This window comes from Chiloscyllium plagiosum, chromosome 30 (assembly GCF_004010195.1).
Source record: "Chiloscyllium plagiosum isolate BGI_BamShark_2017 chromosome 30, ASM401019v2, whole genome shotgun sequence".
In the NCBI taxonomy this organism is placed as follows: Eukaryota; Metazoa; Chordata; class Chondrichthyes; order Orectolobiformes; family Hemiscylliidae; genus Chiloscyllium; species Chiloscyllium plagiosum.
Window position 1 is genome coordinate 44,027,488 of NC_057739.1, and position 10,129 is coordinate 44,037,616.

The window sequence follows — 10,129 nt, forward strand, 5'->3', positions numbered from 1 at the left end:
TTACAGAGGTTTACAAAATTTTGAGGGGCATGGATAGGATAAATAGACAAAGTCTTTTCCCTGGGGTCGGGGAGTCCAGAACTAGAGGGCATAGGTTTAGGGTGAGAGGGGAAAGATATAAAAGAGACCTAAGGAACAGTGTTTTCACGCAGAGGGTGGTACGTGTATGGAATGAGCTGCCAGAGGATGTGGTGGAGGCTGGTACAATTGCAACATTTAAGAGGCATTTGAATGAGTATATGAATAGGAAGGGTTTGGAGGGATATGGGCCGGGTGCTGGCAGGTGGGATTAGATTGGGTTGGGATATCTGGTTGGCATGGACGGGTTGGACCGAAGGGTCTGTTTCCATGGTGTATATCTTTATGACGAAGTAATTCACCTTCTGATGCCCCAAAACCTGTCTGCTATCTACAAGGCATAGGTCAGCACTGATAGAATATTCTCACTTGTCTGAATGAATACAGCTCCAACACTCAAGTTGCTTGACATCATTCAAGACAAAACAGTCTGCTTGAATGGCACCACATCCGTACGCTCCACCACTTATGCTCAGTAGCAGTAGTGTGTTCCATCTACAAGTTGCACTGCAAAAAAAAAATCACCAAAGCTCCTTTGGCAGCACTTTCCAAACTCATGACTACTAAGGACAAGCAGCAGATGGAGGAAAGCCAAGTCACTCACCCTTCGGACTTGGAAATATATTGCTGTTTTTTCTGTGTCATAGTGACAGAAATCATGAAATTCCTAACATTGCGAGTCTACCTACAGCATATGGACTGCAATGGTAGTCACAAAAGCAGCTCACCACTACCTTCTCAAGGGCAGTTCAGGAGGAGAAAGTAATGCTGGCTCAGTCAGTGACTTCCACATCCCATGAACAAATAATGAAAAATATCTGCATTCAGAACCCAAGCATCAAACTATAACTTATCAACTAGCTTCAGTTTCAATCACCACCTCGTCTTTTGGTTAGCAGTTTCCAGGTGCAGTAACTGAACATCTATTTATCTTAATATCGCCTGTGGTCTTTTAGTTTCTTAAGAGAAATCATATTTATACTGCATGTTGTGTTATGGGTGCATGTGGTACAGCAGTAGTGTCCCAGTCTCTGAACTAAGAGGCCCAGACTCAAGTCCTATCTGTTCCAGAAATGTATCATAACACCTCCTCTAGATTGATTGGTGTAGTGGAAGCAAATTCAAGACCCAACTGACCCCCATCTTGTTAGTCTACTAATTGTCCTGATTTGGTTAGTTATTTGTCAACCTATTAACTGTTTAGCATTTTCAATATGGTATAATTTGAAAACAACTTCTGAAGCCTTCCCTCCATTGATACTTCAGTTGACAATGTAACAACATGCAAATTACGATGTGGAACGAAACCTCATGAATTGGTTATGGGCTCAGTATCAAAAGTCTATCAAAATAGAAGGTACATTGCTTTCCATTTGAGCTGCAAGTACCTTTGGTGATAGCCAGTTAGAAACTACACATTAGTTCAATTTTACTAAAAAGCACACCACTGTGCAAAGATTTTATTATACATTTTTTTTCCACCGCCAGGAAACAGCCATGTGGCAAATGACACATTAACAAGCAAAGCCTGTTAAGGGCAATGCTATGATCTTAAAAAATGAGGGGGAGGGAAGGAGAGGACTAAATCAACATGGATTTGGAGGGGCAGTAAAGCATTCTATCCACCCACAGTGCTCACCTTTCCCTAAAGGCATCAATGGGCACTGCATGCTCCTTCTTGAAATACACCTAGGCTCAAACATAACTGCAGAAGATTGCACATTATTAAAATTAAATATCTAAATAGTGTTTTAGCTTTAATTTGCTGTAGAGTCAGCCCCCACCCATCTGCTGAACACAGTAAAACTACAAACACTAAGTGGTAAACTTTGAAATTGCAAAAAAGGATAATGCTATTGATTTAATATTATGAAAACAATTGAATATTTATACTTTCATACACAGTAATCTGAAAAATGTGTACACAAAGGGACTAATCAGTCATGACCTGCACATCACCTGGAATCCCAGGTTAGGTTTAAGTTACATTATCGTTCATACAAATGGTACACATAGACAGGTGTGTTCAGGCGGACTGCTGATCCTTTTACAATGTTCTGTTGCAAAATAACAGCATGCACTGTCTCAATTATTTCTTTATTGCATAAACAATTTTATTACCATTTTTTAAAAAAATCTTTTACATCCTCTAATAAAATATCAGTAATTTCAGAGCAGCAGAGAGAACCTGTCTGCCATCACAATCCCAGTCAGAGGCACTGGTAAATTACTGCACGATGTTGTGGGCATAGAAAATCTGAGGAAATGAAAACAATCAACTTTTACAGAAACTACTTCCACGTGCTACAGAAGAAATTTTACACCTTGCATTATTTACTTCAATTCTTTTCACCCCACAATGCATGTTTTATTTACCTTATAACTGTGCAAGGGATTGAGCATGCAATTCAAGCTAAGATGCACAGGAGTTTAAGACACTCACCCAAAAGCAGATCCTGCATGGTGAATAAGGAAAAACAAATCTTACAAAACAGATGATGTTCAGAGCTAAAAGTCTTACTGTTTGCTAACACATGTAACTGCATACAGCAATGGAATTTGGTGTCAATGATAAACTAGAGCCAGACAGGAAGGAATGTGCCCTAAGGATGCCAAAGATTAGATGTGCCACAGAAACAGGGACCAGCCACTGGCCTAATCTTGAGAAGCAGGTATGGAGACAAAAATTGTCAGAATGGGTTCATTGTCACCAGAAATGCAATGCATGTATATAAACTTAAGTGGACCAAATTAAATCCTGAGACCAGCAAATATTTTACAGCAACACATTGCCACTTGATGGGTAAAATAAAAAATTGTGTTGTGGCAGGAGATCAAGATCACTCAGTAATTAGCAAAAGTTAAAATCACACAACACCAGGTTATAAACTAACAGGTTTATTTGGAAGCACTAGCTTTCGGAGTGCAGCTCCTTGAAAGCTAGTGCTTCCAGATACACTTGTTGGACTGTAACCTGGTGTTGAGAGATTTTTAAACTTTGTCCACCCCAGTCTATCACCGGCACCTCCAAATATTTCGCAAAAGATTTCAACATCAAAATGACCAGTTTCCAGCAACTCGTCTTCAGACAGCAGCAAAAGCTTCAGAACTCACGATGCTACAGGAGCAATATGGGTCAAATGCCCATGAATTTCAATACACCCAGCAACCACACTATGGAACTGAAAGGTTTGAAAGTAGTTTAGTGAAAATCACAGGACTTGAGTCAAGATATATAGTGGTGAAAGCCTAAAACCCAGGGGAACGAAATTAAGGCCTGCAGTCCATTTCAAACATAAAAATACACTGCAAATCAATTTGTTTGCAGTAGTTTTTGTGCATGTCATGACAAGGGTTGGCTGGATGAGGATGGAATAAAGTTATAGATTAATAATGTGAAATAGACATTCCAGAGGCCTAGATAAATAATGCAGCTCATTAGTTTGTGAAAAGTTCAGTTCCTATACTCAGTGAGATGAAGAAGCACTCCTGTAAAAATCACACGCACATTGCCACAGCCTAACCTTGATCAGAACAATTACTCAATTAATGGAGAAAAGAAAAATTTTCACAAAAGAGTGGGAATATATATATTCCTCCAATTGATACTTCGTATGGTTTCATCATAAAATCATGGGATGCTAACAGTGCAAGAAGTTATCAAATCATTCAAAAAAATGTGGCATAACCAATTCATTATTTGCATTAAAAAAAATATTTTGTTGTGACAGGATGATTCTGAAACCAGAAGTGCTACATCTTATTCTCACAAAGTATCACAGGCAAAATGACTCAGTGAATTTGAACTCAAAATTTTGTATTGGATGACACCGACAATGAATTTGATGAGTTTTAAAACATTTTTCATTGTAGTTAAAGGTATCTTTGTACAAGTAATTTATTAAAACTATTTTACATTAATATGAATTACCAGTGCTATGTTTTCATGTTTTGAATATTGGATGACCCATATTTTATACTTGATATATACACTGTTCCAAAACCTGGGGTCAATCTTTGGAAGCTTCAAGGTTGATTTATATACCAACAACTAAGCTGAAAGTAATAAAAGCATGTTGCAAGATATCCTTCAATTCAGAATTACTTGCTGTTATTGAAGCATTTTTTTCCTGAAAAATATTTTCTCATTGTTACTGACGACTTGATGGATTTTCAGTACAGAAATTATAGTACATTTCACAACAGTCTCACTGAGAAACAGCTCTAACAACAGATTACAAAAATATTCAGTAAAGAGAGAAAACTATTTAAGAGGAAGATAGCATAAATCTCAAGGATTGGACACAATTACGACCTTCACTAAATTACCAGGCCCAGCTTTGGTCACCAAATTGCTCTCTTGTTCAGAGCACCCGAATAACAGGGAAAGAACACAGAAGCTAGGAATGTTTACACCAAGACAAAGATAACTCAGGCAATTTTTGTAGCAATAGTTAACTTATTATATGTCTTGTTAATGCTCATTTTATAAGTTTAATATATGGATAGTTTATATAATGGAAAAACCTTTATTTAGAAAGCAAGAGGAAAAGATAGTTTAGGTGCATTTTTTTAAAAACACAGAAAATGGTGAATGGATGGGAATGTTTGGCAAAGGTTTTAATTTTTAAAAATTCACTCTTCCATCTACAAATTCAATAAAAAGTTGCATTAAGAAAAGATGTGCATTTATATAGCCCCTTTCATGCTCTTTGGATGCCCCAAAATGCCTTACTGCCAGTGACATACATTTGAAATATAGTCACAGGTGTTTTGTGGGGAATACAGCAACTAATTTTCACACAGCAAATTCCCACAAACAAAAATGTGGTAATGATGAACTAATGTATTTATGAAGCTGATTGAGGGATAAACATTAGCCAGGCCACAAGGAAAAACTTTCTACTCTTTGAAATTTCTGTCCACCCGAGAGGGCAGGGCAGCGGCTAAATACTTCATCAGAGAGACAGCTCCTCTGTCAGTGCAGGACTGCTTAAGTAAGACATTGAAACATCAATCTCAATTGTTGTGTTCATGTCCTGGTCTCGAACTTGAACCTACAACCTTGTAATTCGATGAAAGAGTGTTATCCTCTGAGCCACTAATGATAACATAGAAAAAAAGCATTTTTTCCAGTAGAAACAGGATCATGGGCTTTTACCATCTCGGAAACACTAGTCAGAAAAACTTCACATGTCCATAGATTCAAACATTCAACTTTTTTAGATCTTCGAATCCCATTGAAATAGGAATCCTTATTGCAATATAGCAACTCACAAATGGAAGGTACATGACATGGCATCTTCCCAAATGAGCTTCTTCCCAGAAGGAAGGAACAGGAATTTCACAGCCAAAACCAACAGGGAAGACGTCAAAAACAATCAAAGTTATCACAGGCAGATGTGCAACTCAATGATTAGAACTAGTCAGTGTTTCTGACACAGGAAAGTAAAGTTACTCGCAATGGTTACAGCTAACCACCATTGTCTTGTAAAATGCTTAAGCAGGATGTGTAATATTACAATTTGACAGGGAGATGGTGATCAAAGTCAAGAGTTGTGGTCCTGGGAATCTTTTGGGGCTGTTGCCTCTACTTGTTGCCTGAATTCCATCCTCACCTGGCGATTTGACTCCAGCAATTCTCGAAGTTTTGCATTTAAAACATCGTTTTTCTCCTCAAGGTTGTCCAGGCAAGAGTTGATCTGGTCAAGCATCAAATTGAGTGCCACATATTCTGCCAAAGAAAGGTGGAGAGTGAAGTGAAGAATCCAATATTTCACTTACAGTAGAACTAGCTACAAAACAAAAAAAGGGAATACATATTTATGCTCTGCTTTTCTCCACACAAGATTTTTTATTTGTATATTATTCACCTCCCACAATATTAGAACAGTTGGGCTTAGAGCTACTTGATCTGGAAAATATATTTACTAGAAACCAAGAGGTGCCTATCTTAGCCTGATGCTCAGCAGGACTTCAATTGGGTTCGGACACCAAATGGTTCACAAGCTCAAAAGCAACAATGGTATCTGCTTCAGCTTCAACAGGCCCTTGCTCTCACAAGCCCACAGCTGTATCTCACTATATTCTCACTGAGAGAAAATGCCTGGGAAGCACTGCATTAAGGATTGCCACCAGTGTTAATGATAACACAATGACTCACATTCACAACCTTCGGATATCCCAAGGCACTTTATGCCAAATTAAGTAGCTTTCAGATGTGGTTACTGTTTAAATGCAAGAAACACTTCACACAATTTAAACACAGTGAGATCACACACATTCAATTTGATGTAGATTGAGGGATTAAATGTTCACCAGGATGTTGGGAATTATTGCTCTACTCTTCATCATTGACTGGATCTCAGTCTAGCATTCTCATCTGAAATACTTAAACAATCAAAGTAGTTTGCAATATATAATTTAAGTTACATCACACTGTAAACTTTTGCTATAAATTGTGTCTTACAATCTTATACTTCACAACCACCTGATGAAGGAGCAGCACTCCAAAAGCTAGTGCTTCCAAATAAACCTGTTGGACTATAACCTGGTGTTGTGTGATTTTTAACTTTGTACACCCTGGTCCAACACCAGCATCTTCAAATCACATCTGAAAGATGGCATCTCTGACAATACAACATGCACTCAGTGGATAAGCAAAATGAAACTGAATTCTGCAATTGCCATATAAACATAGAGAAGTACAGCATAGAAACAGACCTTTCAGTCCAACTCATCCATACTGACCAGATATCCAAAATTAATCTAGTTGCATTTGGCCCATATCCCTCTAAACCCTTCCTATTCATGTACCCATCCAGATGTCTTAAATGTTGTAATTGTACAAGCCTCCACCAATTCCTCTTGCAACTCATTCCATACACCCTCTACAAGAAAAAGTTGCTCTTTAGGTCCCTTTCCCCCTCACCATAAACCTATGCCCTCTAGTTCCCCACCCCAGGGAAAAGACCTTGTCTATTTACCCTATCAATGCCCCTCATGATTCTATGAACCTCCCTAAGGTCACCCCATCTCGGGGTCTTGGTGAAAGTGTCTATGGGAGGGGGTTCCTATCAAAAGGTTTTAAAGACGTGGTGGGGTTGAATCCGGATGGGGAGATGGAATTTGGGATTCGGATCTAGTGAATGGGAGGAGGCGATCTGGATCGTGGAGATCTGGTCGGATTCCACTCCCGGGATTTACCTTCATCAGCCGCCTCCTCCTCCTCCTGCTGTCCCACAGGGACACTCGGTTCCCCATTCGGCCCCGACATGATGCAGAATCGGAGGTGGGAACCAGAGGCAGCTCTCCCCCGGGGTCTCGGAAAGCCTCACCCCTGACCTTCAAATGTAACAGACTCTCAGCTGATCAAGGTCCTCACTGCACGTGTCCCGGAGATGCCTGTGAACAACCTTCTCCACCTCTCTCCACTACAACAACCCTCATAAAATACGGCAATTATTTTTTTTTCAGTTGTAAGTATAACTTGAATATTTTTAAAAATAAAACGGTTACAGGCACAGAAGAAGCCATCCAGTTATGGGGCCCGTTTGCTGCAAACTGGGCGAATTGATACACAGTTAAAGGGATAAATCATAACCTTAAATTGGTTTCCAGAATAACACAAAAACGGACTAAACTGAAAACAACAGGTAATGAATTGGAATTACTACAACATTTGTGATCATCTAAAGTCTCCTTGTATTTATATTGTATGTTATTTCATGACCTCGATGTATTCCACAGCATCTTAAATCAAACATCTATTTCATAACTAATCACTGTTGTAACTTCTTTGCTCTTCATCAAAATAGTGGCATGGAATCATTTATGGCCATCGTTTTGTGCTTTGGTTTAAAGTCCCATTTCAAAGACAGAACTGTGTCTCCAGTGCACTCTCACAGTACTCCATCCCGAGTTCGGTTTGGATTTTGTGTTCAAATCTCTGGTGTGATACTTGATTTTACAACTTTCTGTCATGGGTGGGCCATCATGGCCAGATCTGGATTTAAATACCTTCTTACATATCAAATGCTCAATTTCAATTGTGAAAGAAAATACTGGCCACCTGCCTGTCAAAGTTGCTGACACTGTTATGCTCCATCACGTGCACCAAGATCTGAAGATCCAATTTAGTAATCAGGATTCAAAATTTGAAACAAAAGCAGAGATTTCTGGAGAAACTCAGCAACTCTAGCAGCATCTGTGGAGAGAAAGCAGAGTTAATGTTTCAAGTCCAGTCTCCCTTCTTAAGAAATAAAAATAGAAATTGCTGGAAAAGCTCAGCAAGTCTGGTAGCATCTGTGGAGGGAAACTTTGGATCAATTGACCCTTCTTAAGAGCTTGAGTGGCTACTCGCCATCCCAACTTAGAAATATATCACTTTCTGTGTCACTGGGTCAAAATCCTGGAATTCTTTCCCTCAGGACATGGACTGCAGCAGTTCAAGAAGGTAGCTCACCCCAAACTTTTCAAGGGGCAACTAGGGTTGACCGATAAATACTAGGCCCAGCCAGTGATGCCCACATCGCAGGATTGAATTTTTTAAAGTGGTATTATTGTTTAAATGGTGTACTATGACAAATAAGTTATTTGAGAAAATGCCCATTGATCCAAAATAAGTTTGAGAATCATTGCTGTCTGGTCATCGAATACAGCGGGAAAGTGGAACTGAGGTAGAAGATCTTATCGAGTGGCAGAGCAGGCCATACGACTTACTCATTTTCCCATTTTGTATGTTCATGAAGCTGGTTGTAAGTGACCTTTTTGCAATGTAGCAAATGCTAATAAAATTTTGATTTAATTCATGAAGCTTTGTTTTGTTTGCCTGATTTGATCTTTATTCATTGTGTTCCTCGCAAAAAGGTGGTACTTAGCTCTTTTAAGGTGATGGCACTAGTAGATTCGAAGAGGCAAAATTTGGATTAGGTTATTTGGAGAACCTGTCTGGATCTGAAAAGTGATTGAATGAGCTACTAATTTAATGTTGTACAACCAAAATTAAGTTCACCATCAATTTATTATTTGTCTCGAATAATAATATTTATGATGAACAACTTTTTAGTTGAAAATAGGAAGGCTGTAACTGAGAGGGTTGGAGGGGACATCTGCACTAATTAGGTGGCGTACACCTTTAAGGAGATCAGGAGGAAATCTCGTTGTGTAAGAGAGATATGGCAGCCTCCTATATCAGAGCAAGGAGAGTTTGTGGCCGGTTTGTGGTTTGCAGTAAGGCTTGCAATGGACAAGCCCTCGCACTGCATCCTGGCAGCAGGTTCTACTGGCTAGGCAGACATCTGCAGGAGAAGTCACCAGAAAGTCTGAAAGTTGGCAAAACTGCTCTGAGTGTTGCATTTGTGCTGGGTGGAACCTTAGGGTTATACCACACTATCAGGCACTACCTGCAGCAAGAGCAGCACCGTGCCGAGCAGCAGGACACGAAGGTAAAATGTGCATTAATAGCACAAAGAGAGGAGTTCAGGAGGTGTTAGTAACTTATTTACAGGGAGATAGGAAAGTTGGCACTACGTAACGATTATACTAAATCCTTACGTTTTTGGGGAGGAGGGTGGAGGGAAAATTAGCATTGATTTTGTTACATGGCATTGATTCAACACAATGTGCTCGCATATAGCATGCTTTGAAATCCATTGAATTTATATGAATTTGCTTCCAAAATCTGTGCTTTACATGTAGATTTTGTCAGAAATGGAATACTTTTCCTGCTTAATTGCTAGGGAACCGTTTATGTCTGAAGCTGAAAGAAAATTCAGAATTTTTATTAATGTTGGAAAAACATGCAGTTGTTGGTTCAATAATGTCATTTTCAGTTTCATGCTTGTTGCTGTTGGAAAACCCCTTGAAAATGTTAACATTCTTTCCCTTTTTTGCTGGTAAATTGCCACAAGCTACATTTAATTTGGCTACTTATTAAGACCATGACCCCACCTCCCACCACCAAACCCCTTGACCATGACCCCACCTCCCACCACCAAACCATCATCTCCCAGACCGTCCATAACCTCATCACCTCAGGGGATCTCCCATC

The 10,129-nt window shown here is 39.3% G+C and overlaps 2 protein-coding genes across 6 annotated transcripts in view; one reads left to right on the plus strand and one right to left on the minus strand.

Moving 5' to 3' along the window:
* The window catches only part of bbln (bublin coiled coil protein), a 34,229-nt gene extending 26,673 nt beyond the window's left edge, over positions 1-7,556 (minus strand). For 3 of the 4 annotated variants that reach the window (XM_043720568.1, XM_043720567.1, XM_043720569.1), the window contains exons 1-2: positions 7,285-7,556; positions 5,697-5,812 (exon numbers count right to left, since the gene is read on the minus strand). In XM_043720568.1, coding sequence (XP_043576503.1) covers positions 5,697-5,812; positions 7,285-7,354 — 186 coding nt within the window. In that variant the 5' untranslated portion in view covers positions 7,355-7,556. Of the gene's footprint in view, positions 1-2,166; positions 2,535-5,696; positions 5,813-7,284 lie in introns of those variants that run through there. The other variant, XM_043720570.1, reaches the window with a different exon arrangement.
* A 1,698-nt stretch (positions 7,557-9,254) lies between these two features.
* Positions 9,255-10,129, plus strand: part of ptgesl (prostaglandin E synthase 2-like) — a 26,504-nt gene continuing 25,629 nt past the window's right edge. For both annotated transcript variants that reach the window (XM_043720564.1, XM_043720565.1), the window contains exon 1: positions 9,255-9,524. In XM_043720564.1, coding sequence (XP_043576499.1) covers positions 9,255-9,524 — 270 coding nt within the window. The remainder of the gene's footprint in view (positions 9,525-10,129) is intronic.